Here is a 21,570-nt window from a genome sequence, read left to right on the forward strand (position 1 = left end):
GTTTCTGAGAGTATAGTTTTCTGAGTTCTTAATGAATATTCTCATCCCCTTACCTATTCAGCTTTGATGGGTATTATTCTAGGCTTTGAGCCCATATATTCCTTTGCTTTCTGGAATATTTTTTCCAAATTCTCCACTTCTTTATAGTGGTGGTCTGGTCATCTTGATTTTGTCTACTTAAAGTACTTTTCCTTTGACTTGGAATTTCTGGATTTCTGTTCTTGGGAGTTTTCGTTTTAGTTTTCATTTTATTTCAATTCTTCTCACCGTTTTCCAGGTTAAAATTTTGTTTTATTTTCTTGTTACGAAATAATTTCCTTTTTTTTTTTTTTTTTTTTTTTCTTCAGCCTTACAAAGTTATTGGCTTTGGTTTGGTCCACTTTAGTTTTCAGGGAGTTTGATATTTGTGCAGCATTTTGTACCACTTGTGCCAAATCGTTCATTCCTTTTTCAGTTTCTTCTTTGTTCTCATATCTCCTCCAATTTTTTCCTCAAATAATATCATTGCATTTATTTAGAACATTAAATTTTTTTTTTTAAACTTTTGCTTCAACTCTTTCAGAAATCCTAGTTGAGATTATGCCCAGGCTTTGTTTTTCTCTGAAGCAATATTGTTAGATGTTTTGGAGTGATTCTTTTCTGTTTGTATCTTGACTGTCCATTTTACCATAATGGCTCATTTTGATGGGATTCTTCTTTCCTCCTGCTCCATTTTTCTGAAAACTTAAATCTTGACTCTGCCCTCTTTAGGAGGGAAGATCTGGGCTAATCCTATTGTAGTTTTCTTGGGGTGTTGAGTATTGTGTTTTTCCAATGTGTCTAAAATTGCCTAGGGACCTGCAAGCTGCTTCCAAAGTGGTTTGATACATGGTAAGGTCTGATTGTTGCCCTCTCAATCTGAGTTCTGCAAAATCCTGACCTGAGTTTGGGTCTGAGTAAGAATAAATTGCTGTTCGACGCCATCTCAACAGCCAGCTGGGATGCTCTTTTAGGTTAGGACATGTAGAATTGTAGGCTCCTCTTCTGCCAGGGCTTGCATCCACATTGTAATTGTAAGCTGCTTTAATATTTGGAAGACTCTGCTTTGCACCTGAAGTGAGAGCCGGCTGTTGGTTCCTGGCTTTTGAATTTCCTTTTTTCTCTATATATCACATAGTGCCTCCATATAGTGGAAGAAATACTATGACCTTGAATAGGTCCCCTTCTCACTCTACCCTGCATCTGTTATCCAGGACTGGGTAAGAGGTAACAGAATTGCCCCTGGTACTTGTCCTTATTGCAATGCACCATTGTGGTTTGGGGGATATCTCAGTAGGAATCTGAGATCTTTTTCTCTGGTATACAGCTTCTGCTTTGTATCTCTATTGCTCTATGCACTGTGCTCCTGGCCCAAATCCTATGACCAGTGCCCCAAGTCTTTTCTTATTATCTCTCTATATTAAACTGGACCGGTTAGAAGACTAACATTTCCTCATCATTTCAGGCTGGTGCATTTTCTAGATCTATTAGGAGTTTGTGGAGATGAACTTGGATATATATTTTCCTATTATGCTATCCATCTTAGCTTCACTTGTCGTGTTAATTGAATTTAAATTTATTTTAAGTGTCTGTTACCTAAATTATCTTGAGAGAATAGTTTTGTTTAGTGTTATTTGATGGAGACAGTTGTATGGCCCAAAATATCTTCCCTGTCATCCTTAGGATTCATTTCTTTCTATCTATCCTGAATTTTCTTATGCATTGAGTTTTATGCAAGAAATATGTAGGTAGTTTTTCTTTTTAAATAACAAACCATCTCTGACTGTTTGTTAATTTAGTAGAATATGCTGTACTTTATTGTACTTTATAGTGTAATAAAGAGAAAACTGGATTCAAGCAAAAATCTGTTTTTTCAAATACTGCCTGTGTCTAATGCCACAACATGCTGTTTAATCTCCCTGACTCTGTTTCTTTAAGTGTATGACACAGAGAATAATACTTATACTAACTCTCATTAAGTTTTTGTGTGATTCAAACTTAGTAATGTAGGTAAAATAACTTTGTAAGTATAACAGTGTCAATATATGTGAAGTGTCATTCCTTAGAAATTATGACAAGACAGTGGTAAGTGGTTATGAACTAATTCAAATAGGGATATCAAATCCAAGATGATGGATGACTAATTGAAGAAGATCTTTCTTGCATAGAGAGAATGCCATAAAGAGTTTACAGTTGGGTCAAGTAATAGCTTATACTAATTAACTAATGTAAGTTAACCATGTTTGAGAACCTTTTTTATGTGTTTCTCTAGGATATGCCTTTATTTTATGTTCATTATTATATCAGTTATTATAATCAATTTATAGAGTTTTCAAACTGGAGAGATGCCTTTGAAAGAAAGTTTAAACCTTGTTTGATTTAAAACTGAAAGCTAAGACTCAGAAAGTCTTTGACTTACTCAGAGTCATGTAAGTAGTCAGTGGGAAAACTAAGACCAGAAGCCATATCTCTTAATTTTAAGTTCAGTTCTAGAAAGAGACAATGGAGAGCTAAATTTGGGGTTAGGAGAGAACTGGATTCAAATTCTACCTCTAACAGGGACATAATTGATTAATAGAGCTGTTGCAATGATCAAAAGAATTAATGTATAGAAACCGCTTGGCAAAATTTAAAGTCCAATAAAAATGTAAGCTACTATTATTGTTTTCATCATACTTCCTTTTGTAGGTAATTGCTCATATATGGTATAATGTAAAAGAAACATTTTAATACCGTAATACTAGCTATTTCCATCATTTTAGAATATTATCTTAGCACCTTTGGGAAACCAGAACTGCAAATTACAGGGAGTGTTTATAATAGAGATTCACTGCTGTTTTGGATTTTTAGTATTTCTCTACCTCTAGTGGAAAAAAAAAAGATTCCTCAAGATGAAAGGAAAAGTTAAAACAATGATAATGGTTGAAAAGAGTTGTTTATTCTCTCACAGGATCAGGGCAACATATTCTATTATTAAAGTTATTGTATATTGAATTGAATAATTAGAAAATTTATTTTGGTTTCGATTTTTACTTAACACAATAAGGATTGGTTCTTGGTTGCTAAGTAAAATTAAGTTTGCACATTGGGTTCCTAGTTCATTGGAGGAAATGAACTCTTGTTAACTGAAGTATATGTATGATAAGTGTCAAATTCATGAATTTGATCACATTTGTCAGAATTAGTTGACACTTTAAGCAGATTTCACCCTTGCTGGTTTGGAAATTTGAATTGAAGGAAAATAGTTCAAAACAACCTAGGTCCAATTTCTTGGTTTCAGAAACATTTACCATTACATTTCTTGGGCTTCATGCTCCCTGCCCCATGAATTTGCTTATATATTGAAGGAACAAACCTTGATAGATTAAAGATGGAATAATGAGAGAGAGATGGCCAGTGATTTTTAACTAGTAAGTGAGAAGTTTGATTTTACTGGGTAAAAAGTAAAAGAAAGAGAGAGTAACAGGTGAAAGGGGTGGGAAAGGGTTGAATAGATGTGTTTAAAGGAGTGGATATTTCTCTAGTTTTTGAAGTTTACTTTTTATTTATTTTTTCTTTACCCAAAATAGTTGTTAGGAGAGTTGTATTATAATACTAATAACCATGTGTAGTTTTTTAGAAATCTCATTTTTACTTAAAAATGTCAGAAATTTTTTTTTGTCAGAAATTTCTAAATTTGAATGTTTCCCTTTTTGTAGTGGAAAGAGTGAAAGAACAATTAAAACTCTCCCTGGAAAACAAGAATGGAATAGTACAAACTGGTGAACTGACAGTCGTGCTTGATGGATTAGTGGTTGATCAAGAAACGCTAACAAATTGCCCTTCAACTGCAGCCAGTAAGTGAATTTATATGCCTTTTAACTAAATAAATGAATAAATGAAATGTGCAATTTTATTGAGAAAGAAAAAAGCCCTATTTTTATTTATTTCTTATTATTTAGTAGAAGTCCAACAGAATGGTGATACCATGTATGAAAACGGAGAAACTTCATCAAGGACTACAACCAGGTTAGAAATATTTGATTTTAATATTTGTACTAGTGAAAAGAAACACATTTCTAATATTTGAAACTTTTTATTTTATGCTTATATAATTAAAATTTTCCAATGAAAATATTCCTTAAAATATTTTAGGCATATGTTAGATTTGTAATAAATACAATTTAGTTCTTAGTATTAGAAAGAAAACATGAATCATTTTCAGCCATTCAGCAACTGATGAGAATAATGGTTTTAATTACATAAAGTGGTATAAATAGGACTACAAATCAAACCAATTGTATTGAAATGCAGTTTATGAAAATATTTCTAAAAATAAGTTCCTAGGCTCCTTGGTTAAAACCTCCTAGTGTGGGATAATTTTACCAGTGTGAAAGATTCTAAAAAATATAATTTAGTGGACCTAAAGCCTAGAAATTTAAGAATTTGTAGATTTTTAAATTGACTTATTCTTTAAAGTAGCCCATGTAAGAATTTGATATAGATACCTTAAATATCACTTTGCTGAAATTCATTATGTTTAGTAAATTTGGTGTAAGTTAGTTTAGGATCTGATGATTTTATTTGTTGAAATATAAAAAGTACCTTAAAAAGAGATATTTTCCCTTGTTAGGTAATTATCTAGCCTGTATTTTACCTCAAGGTGTTAATTGGAACTAATATATTAACTTTTATAATTTTTCTGTATATTATTTAACCTCTTGTAGAAATGAAAGTTTTTGGCATTTAGGTTTCTGCTAGTATTTTTTATATAATAATTGTTCAATAAATATTGGTTGATTTAAATTGCTAGTATTTTCTAGTAATATATGTAAAATTTGCTGAGACAATTTGGGTTAAGTGACTTGCCCAGCGTCACACAGATAGGAAGTGTTACGTGTCTGAGGTCACATTTGAACCCAGATCCTCCTGACTTAAGGATTGCTACTCAATCCACTGCACCATCTAGCTGCCCCTTATTGTAATATTTTTAAAGGATTCAATATTGATGTTATTTTTCTTAAAGTTTTAGACATTGGTAGAAGTTTACATTCATGTTCTTTTATATAAATCATTAAGTTGATAAGCTTTTTTGTGAGATTTGCAAAAAATTTATGTACATATTATTTTGTATAGTGTACATATTTTGTATAGTGATATCTAAATGTTAGAATTGCTAATTTTCTTAAACTTTCTACTTCTGGTTAAAAATTGAATTTTTAATATAATGAGACACACATATATATCTTATTTTATTTCTGTGTTTTAAGACAAAGCAAAGTTTGGTTCTGAATTATTCTTTTAAGATATCTTTTTACCTTAGAGTTTGTTTTTCTGTCAGGTTGTTTTATGTAATGCAATTTTTTTTAAAAGATCTGCTATTGAAGCTGCTAATGGAATAGATAACCATACACCTACAAACTCAGTAGTGCAAAATTCATTCTGCATACCCGTACTCAATGGAGACAGCACACCCTCATCTCCTTCTCATGTTGCAACCAGACCTAAAAATACACCAGCTTCAAAACCACTTACATCTCAGTCTGCCAATAACACTGGTAAGAAAGTTAAAACATTGAAAAATGGTTTTAATGAAAATCTATAAAGTTTGATACATCAGTGAATTTTTATTTTAACTATTCCTTGACTTTAAAATATTTTATTATTTTATATTATTGTCGTAATAATATATATTACATATATTATACATAATGTATATTACATTATAATTAATAAACAATTAATAATACTATAATGATATATTATTTATATAGGAGTTTGGGGTTTTAAAATATTGAAAGAAAATTATTTAAGTTATTTGAGATTTCCCATGTTGTTTAAATGTTTCAGCCCACTTTGTAAATCTCTTACAGAGGCTTTGTGTTGTAGTGAGATAAAAAGCCTGCATTGGAGTAAGGAATTCTGGGTTTAAATACTGTTTCTGATACATAATGTTGTGTGATTCTGGGCCAGTTAGTTCAACTGTTAGTTTCTCTAGAAAGCTTTCTAAAATTTTAAGTTAAAGAACAGCTGCTGTTCTGCATTGGTAGAAGGAGTTTTCTTATCAGAAGATTCCTACAGTCTTGAAATCATAAGTCTGTACCAAAACATATTAAGAGAAGATTCATTATATTTGTAGTGTTTTTTTCCTGATTACAAGAACATTTTAGTCATTTGCTTTGTTTCAATTTTTTTTTAATATGAAAAAATGTTTCAAATTGTCATTAACTTTCTGAGAGTTCTTGAGAAAGCTACTTAATTCAGAATGTATTTTTGATTCTATCATATACTTGAAATGAAAAATAGTAGAGAACAGGACTGTAATGTGGAGGAAAGGTATGCTTTAGATGAGCATGAAAGTGGTAGAAACTTGTGAAAATTCTGAATGGAATTCTTGGGACTTGCCAAATGATTTAGAAATTGATACTATTAAAAATAGAAGCTCTTTTATAGTATTTGTATAGTTGCCTTTTCTTCAAGATATATTTTTATATTCATACACTCACATATAGAGAGAATACTACAGGCAAGCAGATAGATAATATGGAGGCAATGTCACAAAGTAAATAGGGTTTTAGAGTTAAAATAGGGAAGACCTGATTTTAAATCCTAATCTTGATGCAAAATACATGACCAGGAAAATCATTAATCTTTATGTACCTTAAGCAGTTCCCTAGGATTTATCTATTCAGTGTTTGATGGGTTATAGGCTATATTAGTAGAAGAATGTCCCAGTGCTGACAAAATCAGTTTGACAGGTCTCGTTTTATATTAGCAAACCTCATTTTATTACTTGAGATTATAATTAAGAACTCTGAAACTTTGGACAGATGTTTGAGAAGAGAGCTTCTCATGTTTGAGAAGGTCAAATTTTACTTATCCAACAGTGTTGTGATCCTCAACTTTGCTAAAACTTTCAGATTTTTTAAAATTTAGAATCTTATGTGAGTGTAGTCTTCTCTTTCTCCTTTTACATTTTTCATCATAGTAGATATTCCTCCTGTCTTGGGAGAAAACAAATAGAAGGAGACAAAATAAAAACACTTCACCTTTGGCCTCTATCTTGGTGCTGTCTATAGCACTTTTTTCCATTTCTGCTTCCAAGTCTGAGAGGTGCCAGCTACACACTGCTGTGACCTTTCATGTCTCCAAACTAGGAAAATGCAATAGGGAAACTGGGACCAATCAGGTTTCATGGATGTAGGAAGTTATCTTGAAAACTTTACAGAAGCTGTTTGAGGAAACTGCTCGTCCTATTACATACTACCTCTTAACAGCAAAATCCTAATGATCTTCTAAAGTATAGTACACAATTTAAATAATTAGATAATACTTTTGTTATAGGGGGTAAAAACAAAACAAATATGGAGTCCAGTTCTTTCTTCCTCCTTTGGAAAGACTAAGTTTCGAATTCTGAGATAGTAATGATGAGCAGGAGCAGCTTGAGGAATATGAGGGCCTCTTCATGGATACTTTGGGTACAATTAACAATTATTTTTCTTGTACTATATCAGAATCAGTTTTAGCAAAATGGCTAAGACCTCTTTCGTACAACTTATTTTGGGGTTCTGAGTTGATGCCAGTGCTTTCCTCTTATGCTGCTATCCATTATTATCTTTTAATAAGTGCTATTTTCACACTCAACTACCGCTAATCTATCCTGATTCCTAGGTCTAATCAGAGAAACTCTGGCAAATATTACAAATATTACCTCTGCTTTGAGGTCTCCAGAATCCTCTGGCCACTATCTCATACAGATGCAGTTTGAGCACAACAGAGCACTCTAGAGTTTTGGCAGACAAGCTTAGACACTATTCACATGGTTTACACCTCACTCTATGACCTCCTGTACTCTCTTAGTATCTCTCCCCAAGGCTGAGCTCCAGGTGAAGAAGGTAGAAAGGAAAAGGGTAGAAGAGATTTCTCTGAGCTTATATAGGGTCTTTGAGGTCGCAGGCACAAGCCAATTGAAGATGGAGATTAATTCCCATGCCTGATGTGATTTCAGAGCATTTAGAATTCCCATAGTGGCTGGACGTCCCAACCACGAAGGAAGTCCCTATGTATTCATACCCAATCACATCCGGGGACCTTGAGACCATTGCCCTACTTACATCCCAATTGCGCTTGCCAGATCTCTATAATGGACCCTTAAAATCTTTCTCTCCCTAAGAGCTGCATTAGGAGAATAACAAAAATTTTTGCTTCCTTAGAGGCCTCGTTGGAAGGGCTACCCATTTCTTCCACGTGGCTAAGTAAAGACTTTCCCTTATCCTCATCCAGTGACTCAGAGTTACCCCCAAGTCAACTGAATAAACGTATCATAATTATATAGCAAAATTTACCTCTTAATATAAGAAAGCTAGACACCTCCCCAAAATACAACCCATTGGTACCCTAATTCTTTTCTGGGAAAAGTTCCCTGAGTCATTCAAAAGGAAGGGAAGTATATCAGTTTAGGAAGACCTAACCTACTTCTTCTCCAAATTATATGAAGCCCTTTGAGGGAATAACCACCTTGAGCTGAAGGCAACTCGTTGTCAAGAAAAGAATAAGGAAGATTCAGAGAGAATTAGCCAGAACAATTTCCAGAAAAGTCCATTCTTATATATCAAATGCCCAGAGCTTAATTATCTAATTCAGTTTTATGTTTATGGCTGTTGTTCAGTCTTTTTTCACTTCTGTCTGGTTCTTTGTGACCCCATTTGGGGTTTTCTTGGCAAAGATAGTGGAGTGGTTTGCCATTAATTACTTTATTATAAACCCTTTTTTTTAGGAGCCACATCTAAATCTCCCTCCTGGGAATAATACCAGCCTGCTTTGCCTACTTAGCAAGGCATCCTGGGGCTCTACAGCATCTCCATTCCCAGAGTGTGCATTTACACTGACAGTAGTATTTGCCTAAGCCACAACTATCCCAGCATCCTTCTCAAGTTCCAGCAGTTGATCATTCCATACATGTATGATAGTGTGTTGGGGAAGGCCCATAGCCAAGGTCTGAAGCCAGTTTGGTGGAACTTTACCCAGAGGGAACCTCTAATTGCATATGCATAATATGACAGGGTTTGACTGAGGGAGTGGGAGACAGAGAGGAATAAATCCACTCTGTCAAACTCATTTCCTTTAGGAACTCTTCCCCTTTTCTTGCATGTATCCATATTTGGGTTGGCTATTAGAGGAGCTCATTTTTATAAAACCAAATGCAAATGACTCCCCATCTCTCCCTAAAATCATATCCTGTTTGGTCTTGGCACTTTACCCTTTCAGGTATCCTCTTGTACCCACTAAATCAATTAGCCTAAGCAGGAACTGTCAGTCAAAGGATTTCTTGTATCTGATCAGGAAGGCTCTTAACATAGAAAGCTAATAAGCTTATCACAATTAGTCTCTTAACTATCCTTTGTCTTCCTCTTTTCTCTCCCTTTCTCCTTGTTGTTTTGTGTGAATGCCTTCCAACTTCTTTTGTCCATTTCGGATGAAAGTTTATGAAATGCCAATTTTATATCGCCTTTTCCCCATCTTTGAATACTTTTCATTTCATGTACTTCTGTGAGATCCAGTTCCCTTTTCTCCTTCCTACCATACTCGCCTTTCTTCGATTTCCTTCTCCTAAAACCATGAAAGTAGGACAAAAGACTCCTCACATATCATCATTCTGTCAACTTTTATTCTTTCTTCTCCATTAGATTGCCCTGCCCCCATATCACCCTCCTACTATATCATTTTTCAAACTTGCTCCAATCTTGGGTCATTTGGGGTGGTCAGTCCCTTGAAGATATCTGTCTTCCATATTCTTTTTTAAAACTGGTTTTCATAGCCCTCAGGCATTTTACACCTCTGAGGGCAATTGCATTCATTACTTTCTGCTTCCTCTCCCCTTTTAGTTTTCTTATACCTTAGACTCTCTTTTACATCCTTTTTACCCCCTGCATTACTTTTCAATCCAATGATACTATCCTCCTTGCTGTTTTGCAGAAAACACATTCTCTCTTTTCTCAGTGCTGAGCATTTTCATTTGTTGCCTTTGCTTCCTGGAATGATCTCCCTCTTCATCTCTGACTACTAATTTTCCTGTACTTCAGTCAAGTGTTAAATAAAATCTCCATTTTTTAAAAGAAGGCTTTCCCATTCCTAATTCTGATGTCTTTCCTCTTTAAATTATTTTCTATTTACTATGTATACATTTGTAGTACTTTGCTTATTGTCTCCTCCATTAGATTGGGAGCTTCTTGAGGATAGGAACTGGCTTTTGCCTTTCTCTGTATCTTCCCTATATATTAGTATAATACCTCACATATAACAGATGCATAATAAATGCTCGTTGACTTAATAACTGAACTTTAATATTTTAGGGTACTGCTTAGACTCTTAGTTTCTTTTCCCTAAATTAGCCTATAAATAATTCATCCTATGTAGGCTCTTCAGACTTATCAAATATACAAATATTTTGATACCTTACCTTAATGATATTCTTTACTCTTGCATTTCAAAATGTTTCCTCAGTTCTCATCTTTTTTGTTTCGCCTTTTGAAATATTCAAATTTTGTTAAAGGTCTCTTGCTTGTCTTTTTTTTTTTTTTTTAAGAATAGCATTTTCAAAACTTTTCTCCTTTATAGTGGCAGCTTCTAAATCTTGTGTGATTCTGGCTTCTTGACATTTCATCACTTCCTTTTGGGGCTATTTATAGTATTTTTACTTTATCTTGGAAGCTTTTAAATTTGGCCACGGCATTACTAGGAGCTCTTGGAGTTTTTTTTCAGGAGGTGATGGGTGGATTCTTGTTTTACTTTGTCTTTGTGTCTAACAGAAGGGGCAGTTTTAAATTCTGATTATTGGAAATAAAGTATCCATTTATATGGGGGTGACTGGTTATAATTTTTAGGTAGTCCAGTATTGGGTCATTGTTTTATGTATATATACACATTTGCATTCTTCTTTGTCACTTAGTACAATATTTTATATAAATTGAATATTTGATAAGGTGTAGTATTTGATTTTGCATTGTTGTTGCTTGATACAGATTTCTTAATTTTTATTTTGTAGTTAATGGAGAGTCATCTTCATCTGCAGCAGCTGATAATGCCCCTGATCTTCGGACTGTAATAGGATCTGAAGAAATTCCCATATCTACTGATTGCACTAATACTGTTACTACTACAGATCCTATAATTCAAGAAATTCCTGAGTGCTCTGAAAATAGTACATATTTTGCTTCAGCCAGTGCAGAAATGGTACAAGAAACTCTAAATACTGTAGACTCTGCCTCTAATTTTAAAAATAGTTCTGCTGTTGATGCCCCCAAACCAAGACAGTCTAATGTACCTGAAGAACCTATAAGGCAACAGCCTGGAAATTCCATTACAGAACCTTTGCCACCAGGGTATGTTGGAGATTTTTGATAGTAATGTATATGGTGATATTTGATGCAAGCATCAAGTATTTATACTACTTTATATATTTAAAACATGGAATATAAAAAGTTTGATTTAAGAATAGTTATTGACTCAGTTGCACATTTGAAATGTATTTATTAAAACAGACCACAATTGGATTTATCTCATAGACCTCTTCATAAAAATAAAATGGTAAATAAAAAGGTAATATTTTGGTAAAAGAGAATTTTGAGAACAAGGGAATCAAAAAAGCTATAGTTTTAGAACTCCTAAGAACTTTTACCTTAATGATAATTTTTCATAATAAAAAATAATGCTACAAGCAATTTATTCTGGATATGTTGATGCTTTGAATGTAGTTCTTCAGTAAAAAAAGATGATGAGCTTTTGCTATTTATAAATCCTCTATTTTACATTAATATAATTCTTTCAATCCTAGTCTATTTAATACCAAAATATAGTTAGCCAGTTAGAAGAAAAGTAATAAAATAGCTATTTGGACTTTTAACTGCAATTTTCAAACTCTATTAGTAGAAATTAAATTACAACAAGTAACAGTTATTAAAGTTTCACTTGAAAACAATGAAAAACCTCCCAGAATATACTTGAGGGCCAATATACTGTCAATCTGATCTTCTACTATATTCCAAATGAGCTGGAACTGTGGCAGAATTTTCAATTGGGCAAAGAAAGATTAATTCATGTTTGTTAAACTCTGCCAAATTTGGTGGGAAAATACTTTTAAGGAACGTATTGTTTTCATCAGAAATTAAAACTAATTCTTACTTAGGTCTAAAACTAAATCATACATACTATTGTTGTTGGAGGTTTTACCAAATAAATGGTTTCTCTTGCTTTTATAGATGATTGTATGGAATATGTTCCAAGAGTTCTCCACAAAGCAAACTCTGTTTTCCCATTGACTTCATTTAAAAATTAGGTGTCCAAAAATTCAAGTGTAGTTCTTCTGAGCTGTTAAAATAGCTGACTGTAGTGGCAACATTTTCAACATCTAATAGGTTTTTCAAGCCTTTATCTTTTGGAATTTTTGTTTTCTTCTTCACTTAAGGTACATTGTTTATCTGATACAACCAGGCAGGCAGTCTCCATTTTTTGATGATAGGTACTGATTTCTTATAAAAAGCTTCTTATATTAAATTTACAGAAGATTATTTTAAGAATAGAAGAAATTTTAAAAGTTGCACACAGGGCACAGCTTAGACTTATGGGCACAATTTCTAGGAAGGCAGATTTCAGTTGAACAAAGTGAAAAAGTTCCAGACAATTAAGAGATCAGAAAATAGAATGGAATATCTTAGAAAGTAGTGTGAGTTCTTTGACACTGGAGGTTTTCAGGAAAAGGCTTGATAACTAATTTATCAGAAGTGTTAAAGATATGATTCAAGTTAGGTGTAAAGATGGGTATAGAAATTCTTTGTTGTCCCTTACATTAAAGTTCTAGGATTCTATTCCAACTACTTAATTTATAGATGAAACCCAGAGAGGTGAAGTGATTTACCTAAAGCCATAAGTTTGGTAAGTTCAGAGTTATTAATGCAGGTCCCTTAACTTTCAGTACCAGTTGGCTTTTCTCACTATATCACAGAATCCCAGAGTTTGAAAGTTTGAGAGTTTGAAGGGACCTCAGTGATCATCTAGTACAAACCACAACCAGAAGAAATCTTCATTTTAATATGCTCCCAAATTGATTATCTTGCTACCTGAATAATAGACAGTTTTCTTCCTAATAGGTAATGTCTTATAATGTAAAAAAATTGCTTTAGTTATACGTTTCAAGTTACAAGGAATAAATTAATTTTATGATATTAATTTAAATTATTGGACCGATTCCTATGTATGTAGACACTAGATACTGTTTTTTTCCTAATTTATTTTCTACTAATGGTTTTTTATATAATGAATTTCATCACATTTCAAGAGAAAAATAGCATAGCTTGCATTGTTTCACTAACAATTGTTTTTTAGTAATGTCATTAATATACTGTTAACAAAGTCCATTAGTATCTTATAACCCCAACTGATTAGTTAAAACTACTCTGACCTCATCTTGTTATAACTAGTTCCTCCTCTTTATTATTTTCCCTTTCTCCATTTACCTTAAGTTTTCAGAGCCCAAATACTTATTTCCCTCTCCACTTGTTTTTTCCCCTCCCTTTTTCTCATGGCAACTTGAAAATGTATCTCTATGGAAATAGTTTCCCCTTGTGATGACGTTTCTCAAAAGTTAATGAGGCAGAATGTTTATAATATTATCCCATAAACTATCATCATGAATAAAATATGAATCCTGTCTCCATCTAGAATAATGAAATCATGAGCCTAAACAAAATAGGAGGATTAAAAACAACTAGAAGAGTGTTTTTGTTTGTTTTTTTAAATATACCTTAGTAATATCCTTCTTCAATGCCTCTTTACAGCATGGAGGTAACTTTGAACTCTAGAAGGCTTTGTCATTAGAATATAACTAATTTGGTGAAAATTTTGAAGAAAGCTATATAACTGGGAGAGAGGGGTGAATTTTCAAGAGAAAATTAGATAAGGAAATGATATATTGTTTGATTGATGAGTCACTCATTTATTTGAAAATGTTACAAAAGCAAATTGGAAGCAGAATATAAATTTTAAAAATCTAGGGCTAAACCAGGGGCATCTAGGTGGTGCAGTGCCCTGGAGTCAAAAAAATCTCAGTTCAAATGTGGTCTCAAGATACTAATTATGTGACCCTGGGCAAGTCACTTAACCCTCTTTAACTCATTTTCCTCATCTGTAAAATGAGCTGGAGAAGGAAATTGCATCCCCTCCACTATCTTTGCCAAGAAAACCCAAATGGAGGCACAAAAATGTTGGACTCAACTGAAGTGACTCAGCAACAACAGAAGAGGCTAAACCACAATCTATTGAAAATGTTTAAGATGTGCTTAAGATATGATCTTGACTGGACAAATTTTAGGTGTCTTATTGTTTTTGTTAGATACAGAATTAGATTTTTAGAATAGTAATTTTAAAAAATGTTTATAATTGTAACTTTTTATTTATCTAGCCTTTTGACATATAAAGTGCTTTACATTCCTAAGGAAAATATCTGTAAAGGGGAACCTTTTTAAAACTTTTTCCATTTAGTTTTATTATTAAGTAAGAGCTATCAAAATATTATGGTAATAATTTTAAAGAATTTTTCTTTCTTTGACCACCATTTTCTGTTGCTCCAGATATAGTAATTGTTTGGCTCAGTATTGACTAAAATTAATGAACTCACTGGGCATGAGAGAGACTGTGGTACCTCTGTTGCCTTGACTATTATTGTCATCTGCCATTCTATTAAGCCATTCTTTAGCGTTTTCCTTTGGACCTCTTCTTTTCCAATATGTAAAATCTAAATGTTCAGAGAAGAGTTTATGTACAATATGATAAGAGAGAATAATGATAAAGGACATTTTTTATATGATTTTCCTTAAAGTACAAGTCCAATCAGTATCCCCTTAACCGCACCCAAAACTCCAGGGGCTTCCTATTGACTGCAAGATATGAAATAAGAAATGCTCTGTAAGGCATTTAAAACCCATTGTAACTTAGCTTGTCCCTCATTACCAGCCTTTTTATACTTTATATACTCTGATATGTATTCTAATCCAGTGGCATTGGCCTCCTGGCTGGTAGATGAACAAGATGCTCTGTCTCTTCACTCTGGGCAATATTTCTGACTGTCTCTTATGTCTGGAATACTGTTCCTCCTCCTCTGTCACTACTGATCTCCCTGGCTTCATTTAAGTCTCATCTGAAATCCCATCTTTATTATTATAAGCCTTCCGCAAACTCTCTTAATTCTACTGCCTTCACTCTGTTAATTATTTCATGTTTTATCTTATATATCATTGACTCCCTCATTAGATTTTAATCTCCTTGAGAGCAGAGACTTTTTATCTCTTATTTTTAGGGCTTAGCACAGTGCCTGGCACACAGTAGGTATTTAATAAACATGAAAAAGTGATCTAAGTATTATTTAGTAGGAAATAAAGTAGAAAAAGCTCTAGATGTAGAGTTCAAAGAATTAGATTCAAGTCCTGCCTCTGGTGACTTTGCCCAAGCCTTATATCTGTAGGCCTTAGTTTTCCCCTCTGTAACATAAAAATGATTTCTGACTCTAAAAGATCTATGAATCTAATACAATGGAAAAGGAATGGAAAATAACTCACAACTTCAGGAAGGTGGAGAGAACAGGCTGAGAGAGTGAAAATAACAAGTATACTCCTTCCTATATATCGGGAATAGATTTTTGTGGAGCAGCATCTCCATCTTGTGACAGTTTTAGGTCATTGCTGTTAATAGTATTTAAAAGTGTCATATTTTTCAACTTCAGGCTTAAATTGACAACATCATTTCTTGGTATTTAGTGGTTGAAATTAAGCTAGATGCCAGATTTGACAGGAGTTAGAAGTATTTGATAAATTTTTTTTCATTTCTATAATATTTTTAATTCTCTTAATGTTCTGTTTTGTATATACTAAATTTTAAGTCATAGTTCTGAATTTAAATACCAAGTCCAGTGTGGACATCAGGCAAGTCTCTTAATTTTACTGCGCATCTCTTTCCTCTAGTGTAAAATGAATAATGGTATTTGGTTTGCAGTCCTCACTTCACAAATGAGGTGATGTAAAAACTTCATAAAAAGAAAGGTGACATTGTTATTATGAGTTTCCCATATCTTTCAATTAAGACAACAAATATCAGTGCAAAAGAAATACTTAAGATTGAGGCATAACTGTGGAATTTAGGGAGAAAGTATCTATAAATAAAAAGTTTCAGCTTTTTTGGTAGATTGTATTCATAATTCTTTTAGGTAAATTTTTTTTATTGTTATATTACAAGAAGGTTATGTTTTCATAATGTTTTAACTGGTTTTTTTTTATTCAAAGGTGGGAACAGAGAAAAGATCCTCATGATAGGACATATTATGTTGATCATAACACACGAACTACAACATGGGAGAGACCACAGCCTTTACCACCAGGGTAATGTAGATACTTTACATATTTTTATGGCATTTAACAATATGGATATTCACATTTTGTACACTCAAAAAATTAATTTTTATTCTGCCATTAAGGCATCATTAATTAATAATCTATGTTTATGATAAACTGGTTTAAGTTTTAAGTCAAGCTAAATATTTTTAAGGTTTTTCTGAGATTGAAAACTTTTTTTTTTTTTAAATGGCAATTTTAAACGTTTTAAATGAGTATTGTCCTGGTTACTTAAAATTGATGATAGCTTTCTATTTAAGAGTACCTGAATTTAAATGCATTTTCAGAGTCAAATGAACCACATTATTTCACAGCTACATTTAAAAGTACCAAACTAAGTCAGGTCAATGATAAACTTAGTTATGGGTAAAATACTATTATCACAAATGTAATCAATCATAAGTTAATTGATAAAAAAATTTCCATGCTCCTTATTGCCAATAGAATGATGTTCAAACTCCTTGACTTGATATTCAAGGCCCTCTACTATCTGATCCATACCTTTCCAACCTTAACTCCTACTCCATATTTACTGTATTTTTATTCTACCCAAACTGATCTGCCTTGTGCTTTTTTGCCATGGTTTTTATGCTCTACTTTACACATAGAATTTTTACCTTATACTCAGCTCAAATGTTATCTCTATCATGAAAGAGCATTGAATTTAGAGTTAGCAGACCTAGGTTCAAATTCTAACATTGCCATTAATTCCTCTGAGATATTGAATAGGTTTAATGACTTCTCAGAGCCACAGTTTCCTCATCTGTGAAATGATGGGCTGAAGTCTCTTCCATTTCTAAATTTTGCTAACTATATTTCAATAATTGGTTTTCTTTGTAACTTAAGTGTTTAATATTATACATTTAAAAACAAACTGAGAAAGGTCTCATAAGTTTTCTCAGACTGTCAGTGACGGGTTCCATACTATAAAGAGGTTAAGAATCTCTAACTGCTATCTATCTCTTTATCCCTAAGTCCTATTGTAGGATGCAGGTCCTACTACATACAGGATGTATGTTGCATTAATGAAGTTGTATTTCCTGTATTTTTGTTTACTTATATGCTTATTTTTCTCTTCCTCATTCAAATGACAAGTTTATTTTTAAAGCTTTCATAGTCCCTAGCAAAAATTTCTTCCTTGTAGACACTCAAGTATTTGTTTGAATAATTATATCATTCTAGCAGATATTGTATAGAAACAGTGCTTTTGCCTGTGATGATTACAGAAAATCTCACAAATATATTTTTTTTCTAGACCACATAATGATCATGTTCTAAGGAAGTCATCTGACTAGTTGTTTATGATATTAATAAAAGGTAGCATTTTTCTTCAAATCTTTTTTTTCCATGTGCACCCTTCTTCTCTAAAACAAAACTACCTAAGCTTCCAAATAATTGCTACTACAGAACAACACCAAATAGAAGCTCAAAAGAGTTAAGGGATTGGAAAGTGATATAGGTGAGCAATGTAGAAATGACACTTCTCCATTCCATTATTAGGTTATTTTTCACTTAGAATTAACCTCTTTAGTGAATATTACTGTGTGTCCCTGATGATTGTTAGATAAATGATGTCACAAAAAAATCATTAAACATCAGGGCACTACTGGGTGCTATGCGAGCAAAGCACAAAGTAAAATGGACTCAGGGTCATATATTTAGAATTGGAAGGTACTTCAGAAATCTTCATCTAGTGTAACCCTCTAATTTTGCAAATGAAGAAATTGAGCTTATTTTGAATTGCTCAGTTGTCTCTGTCACAGAGATGGCATTAAGAAGGATTTGAAATGTAAACATAGTAATTCTCCAATATGATATTGGAGCAGTCTGACATCTATGACTTTTTTTTCAGTAGTCATGTCAGACTCAAAAAGTACATTCCTGTCTCTCTATGTTGACTTTGAAAGCCACAAGTTAGCATTATACATATTGTATTATATTTTATTTATTTCTCAGTGTTTTATTTTTTCAAACACACATAAGAATAGTTTTCAGTAGCTATTTTTGTAAGATTTTGTATCCCAGATTTTTCTTCTTCCCTGCTTTATTTTCCCCTTCTACAAAATAGCAAGCAATTTGATATAGGTTAAATATGTGGAATTCTATGTATTTTTATTTATTTTGTTAAACATTTCTCAATTACTTTTAAATCTAGTTTGGGCCATCTGTGAGATTTGTGGGTTGGAAGTTTGATACATCTGTTCTACAATATTTTTTAACATTTAAATATTTAACTGGTAACTTCATCATCTTCAGTTTGAGGAAGACAGAATGTGGAATAAGCTTGTTACTTCTACAGTGTAACATAGGTTAATTTAAATTTTGATTTGTTGCTAAAATTATCCTGTTAATTTTTTTATACATACTTTTATTCTTTTGTTTACATTTTTTTTTAGTTTGCTTTATGTCCCTTGTACCTGCTTAAAGACAGACACTCAGAAAAATATTGGACAAAATTATCCTATACATTTACTGTCTTTTTGGCATGGAACAATTTTCTTTATGGCTATGGTTTTTCAAATATGTGACATTTAGATATTGATAGCTGATATATTAAAAAATTTTCTCATTAAGGTAAATCCTTCTATATATAGCACAATAATTGGCTCAAGACATACTTGTTTTCTTCTTTAATGTATGAAAATAATGATTAAATCAAAGCTACATTAGGACTAGTGAGTCTGTGATCTCTTAGATGATCCTGATATTACTTAATAACCAAAAAATTGTAATAAAATGGTAGCACAAGACAACATCTCCCTACAAATACCAAGTTGATCTTTACCAGTTTTTATGAGGGTTATATTATTTTGGAAATTTTATATTTCATTAATTCTTTAAAACTTTAGCTTGAACTTAAATGCTTTAAGTGCAGCATAAGCCACAACAATTTTAAGAATAAAGGATTTTGTTTCTCATATTGTGGGGGGTTGGGGGCTTTTTTGTTTTGTTTTGGGGGCAAGTTGGGAAAGAAGAGTTGATGATCGTGGAAGAGTTTATTATGTGGACCATAACACCAGAACAACAACATGGCAACGACCCACTATGGAATCAGTCAGAAACTTTGAACAATGGAAGTCTCAACGTAACCAGCTTCAAGGAGCTATGCAACAATTTAACCAACGATACCTCTATTCGGTAATTAGAATATTATAAAATAACATTTTCCCAGGTGTTTTGTTTCTTCAGTCTACTCTCTTATCTCATTAAGCTATTAGATATTTGATTTTTTAAAGAACAATAACTAATTGAATAATCTTCATTTTAGGTACTTGAATTCTGGTGTGTGTGTGTGTGTGTGTGTGTATGTAAGATATATTTACAAAAATTGCTTTTTTAGAAATGTGGGTGGTCTTGCTTTCTTTGTTTTCTAACCACATTTATTTTGTTTGAACAAGTTATTCCCACTGTGAAGGTATTTAGATTATTTCTTTATTGTAAAAATTAATTCTTTTATCTTGTGTCTGTCCTTTACAATACAAAAATAATTATGTTTCTTCAGAGTTAATTCTCAGTTTGAAAGAATGCCATTTAAAAAACTATTGCTGTACTGCATAAAATAGTTAAACACTTTCATAATATGTATACAGACAAATATTTCCCCCATTAATAATGTATAAATAGCTGACCATATTACATAAGCAGCAGGTGAAGAAAAATGGTTGTACAGGAAATGACTTTTAATATTGCAATACTATTTGCAACTAATCTAACACATTTTAAAGAAGTGTTAATTAAGACAAATCAAGTAAATCTGTAAGTTATTGAATAAACCTATAAAATAAAGAATGAAATCTTAGATAAGTTCCTCATCAGCATGACCAAAAATTGTATAATATCTGGTACTTTTACAAGCCATATAAGGTTCTCCTTTTACTTTGTTGTTATAAGAAAATTTTCTCCCTTTCCATTCATGTTGACAACTTAATTATTTTGATATACATTCTAAGTATTAACAGACAACATCTTTGTCTGATGGGACTTAGCTTGACAGGGCATTTTTTTTTCTAGGTATAGATATTGGTTTAGTGGTCTAAGTAAGTAAAGAGATCTCGAACCAAGGCTACTCAAGAAATAATCATGGTTTATCAGTCATTAGAATAAATACTGGAGTAAAGAAGAGTTCAGCTTGAATTCTCTCTGGGTGCTCACTTATCAGCTACTTTGAATTCTCCAAAGTCTCAATTCTTCAGCTTTAAAGAGAGGATTAATAATTCCCAGTGTAAAGTCTTCGCAGGCTTTTTGTGAAGCTCATTTGAGAAAACATATGTGAAATACCTTATAAAACTTTTAAAAATACTATAGAAGTGTCAGGTATTTTGATAAAAGCCTGGTTAGACTCAATGCCATTAAGCCAATCTTATTTTCTTTTATCACTTGTTTTGTTATGTAACTTTGGACAAGACTCTTTACTTATCTTGTATTAGTCTTTTCCACTTTACTTACATAGCTATCAGTCAAGTTCAGTTCTTCTTTATATCTTTTGCCTGGACTATTGCAGTATCCTCCTAATTGGTCTCTCTACTACATCAAGTCTCTCTTCTTGTCTCCCTCATTACTCCGCTATCAAAGTTCTATAGTGCAAGTTTGGCCATAGTCCTCCATATGCTTAGAAAATTAACGATTTCCTATTGCCTCTAAAATTAAATATAAACTCTTGATATTGAAAGTTCATTACAACCTGAACCCATATGCCTTTCCAGCTTGTTTGTATATTGCTCTTTTATATGAACTCTTCTATCTAGCCTAATTCCTGTTCATCATGTACAACATATCATTCTGCTCCATGACTTCCTTGCCTGAGATTCTCTAACTCCTGACCTCTACTTCTTGAAATCCACTATTTCCTTCTTGATTTAAACAGCACTTTTTGTATTGGCCTTTCTTGGTCCCCTGAAGTGCTAGTACCACCTCCTCAAAATTGCCTTTTATCTGCTTTGTCTTTGTTTTATACATGTATATATTACCTCATCTCTTAGGCAGAATCTGTTTTACTTTGACTTTTGTATCGCTCTGGCCTGATACATACTTAATACAACCATACTTATTTGTTTGATATGTAGAAAGAGGGGATTTGATTGGATAATGATAAGATTTCTTTCAGAGCTTCCATTCTGTGACCTGACAGCCAAATCTG

General features: G+C 32.6%; 1 protein-coding gene across 5 annotated transcripts in view; it reads left to right on the forward strand.

Moving 5' to 3' along the window:
• The window catches only part of WWP1 (WW domain containing E3 ubiquitin protein ligase 1), a 138,132-nt gene that overhangs the window by 80,213 nt on the left and 36,349 nt on the right, over positions 1–21,570 (forward strand). For 3 of the 5 annotated variants that reach the window (XM_031946951.1, XM_031946950.1, XM_023496381.2), the window contains 6 exons: positions 3,717–3,854; positions 3,960–4,026; positions 5,371–5,555; positions 11,042–11,378; positions 16,326–16,421; positions 19,397–19,571. In XM_031946951.1, the coding sequence (XP_031802811.1) occupies positions 3,717–3,854; positions 3,960–4,026; positions 5,371–5,555; positions 11,042–11,378; positions 16,326–16,421; positions 19,397–19,571 (998 nt within the window). Of the gene's footprint in view, positions 1–3,716; positions 3,855–3,959; positions 4,027–5,370; positions 5,556–11,041; positions 11,379–16,325; positions 16,422–19,396; positions 19,572–21,570 lie in introns of those variants that run through there. The other 2 variants (XM_023496382.2, XM_031946952.1) reach the window with 2 other exon arrangements.

The sequence above is a fragment of the Sarcophilus harrisii genome, chromosome 1 (assembly GCF_902635505.1).
Source record: "Sarcophilus harrisii chromosome 1, mSarHar1.11, whole genome shotgun sequence".
NCBI lineage: Eukaryota > Metazoa > Chordata > Mammalia > Dasyuromorphia > Dasyuridae > Sarcophilus > Sarcophilus harrisii.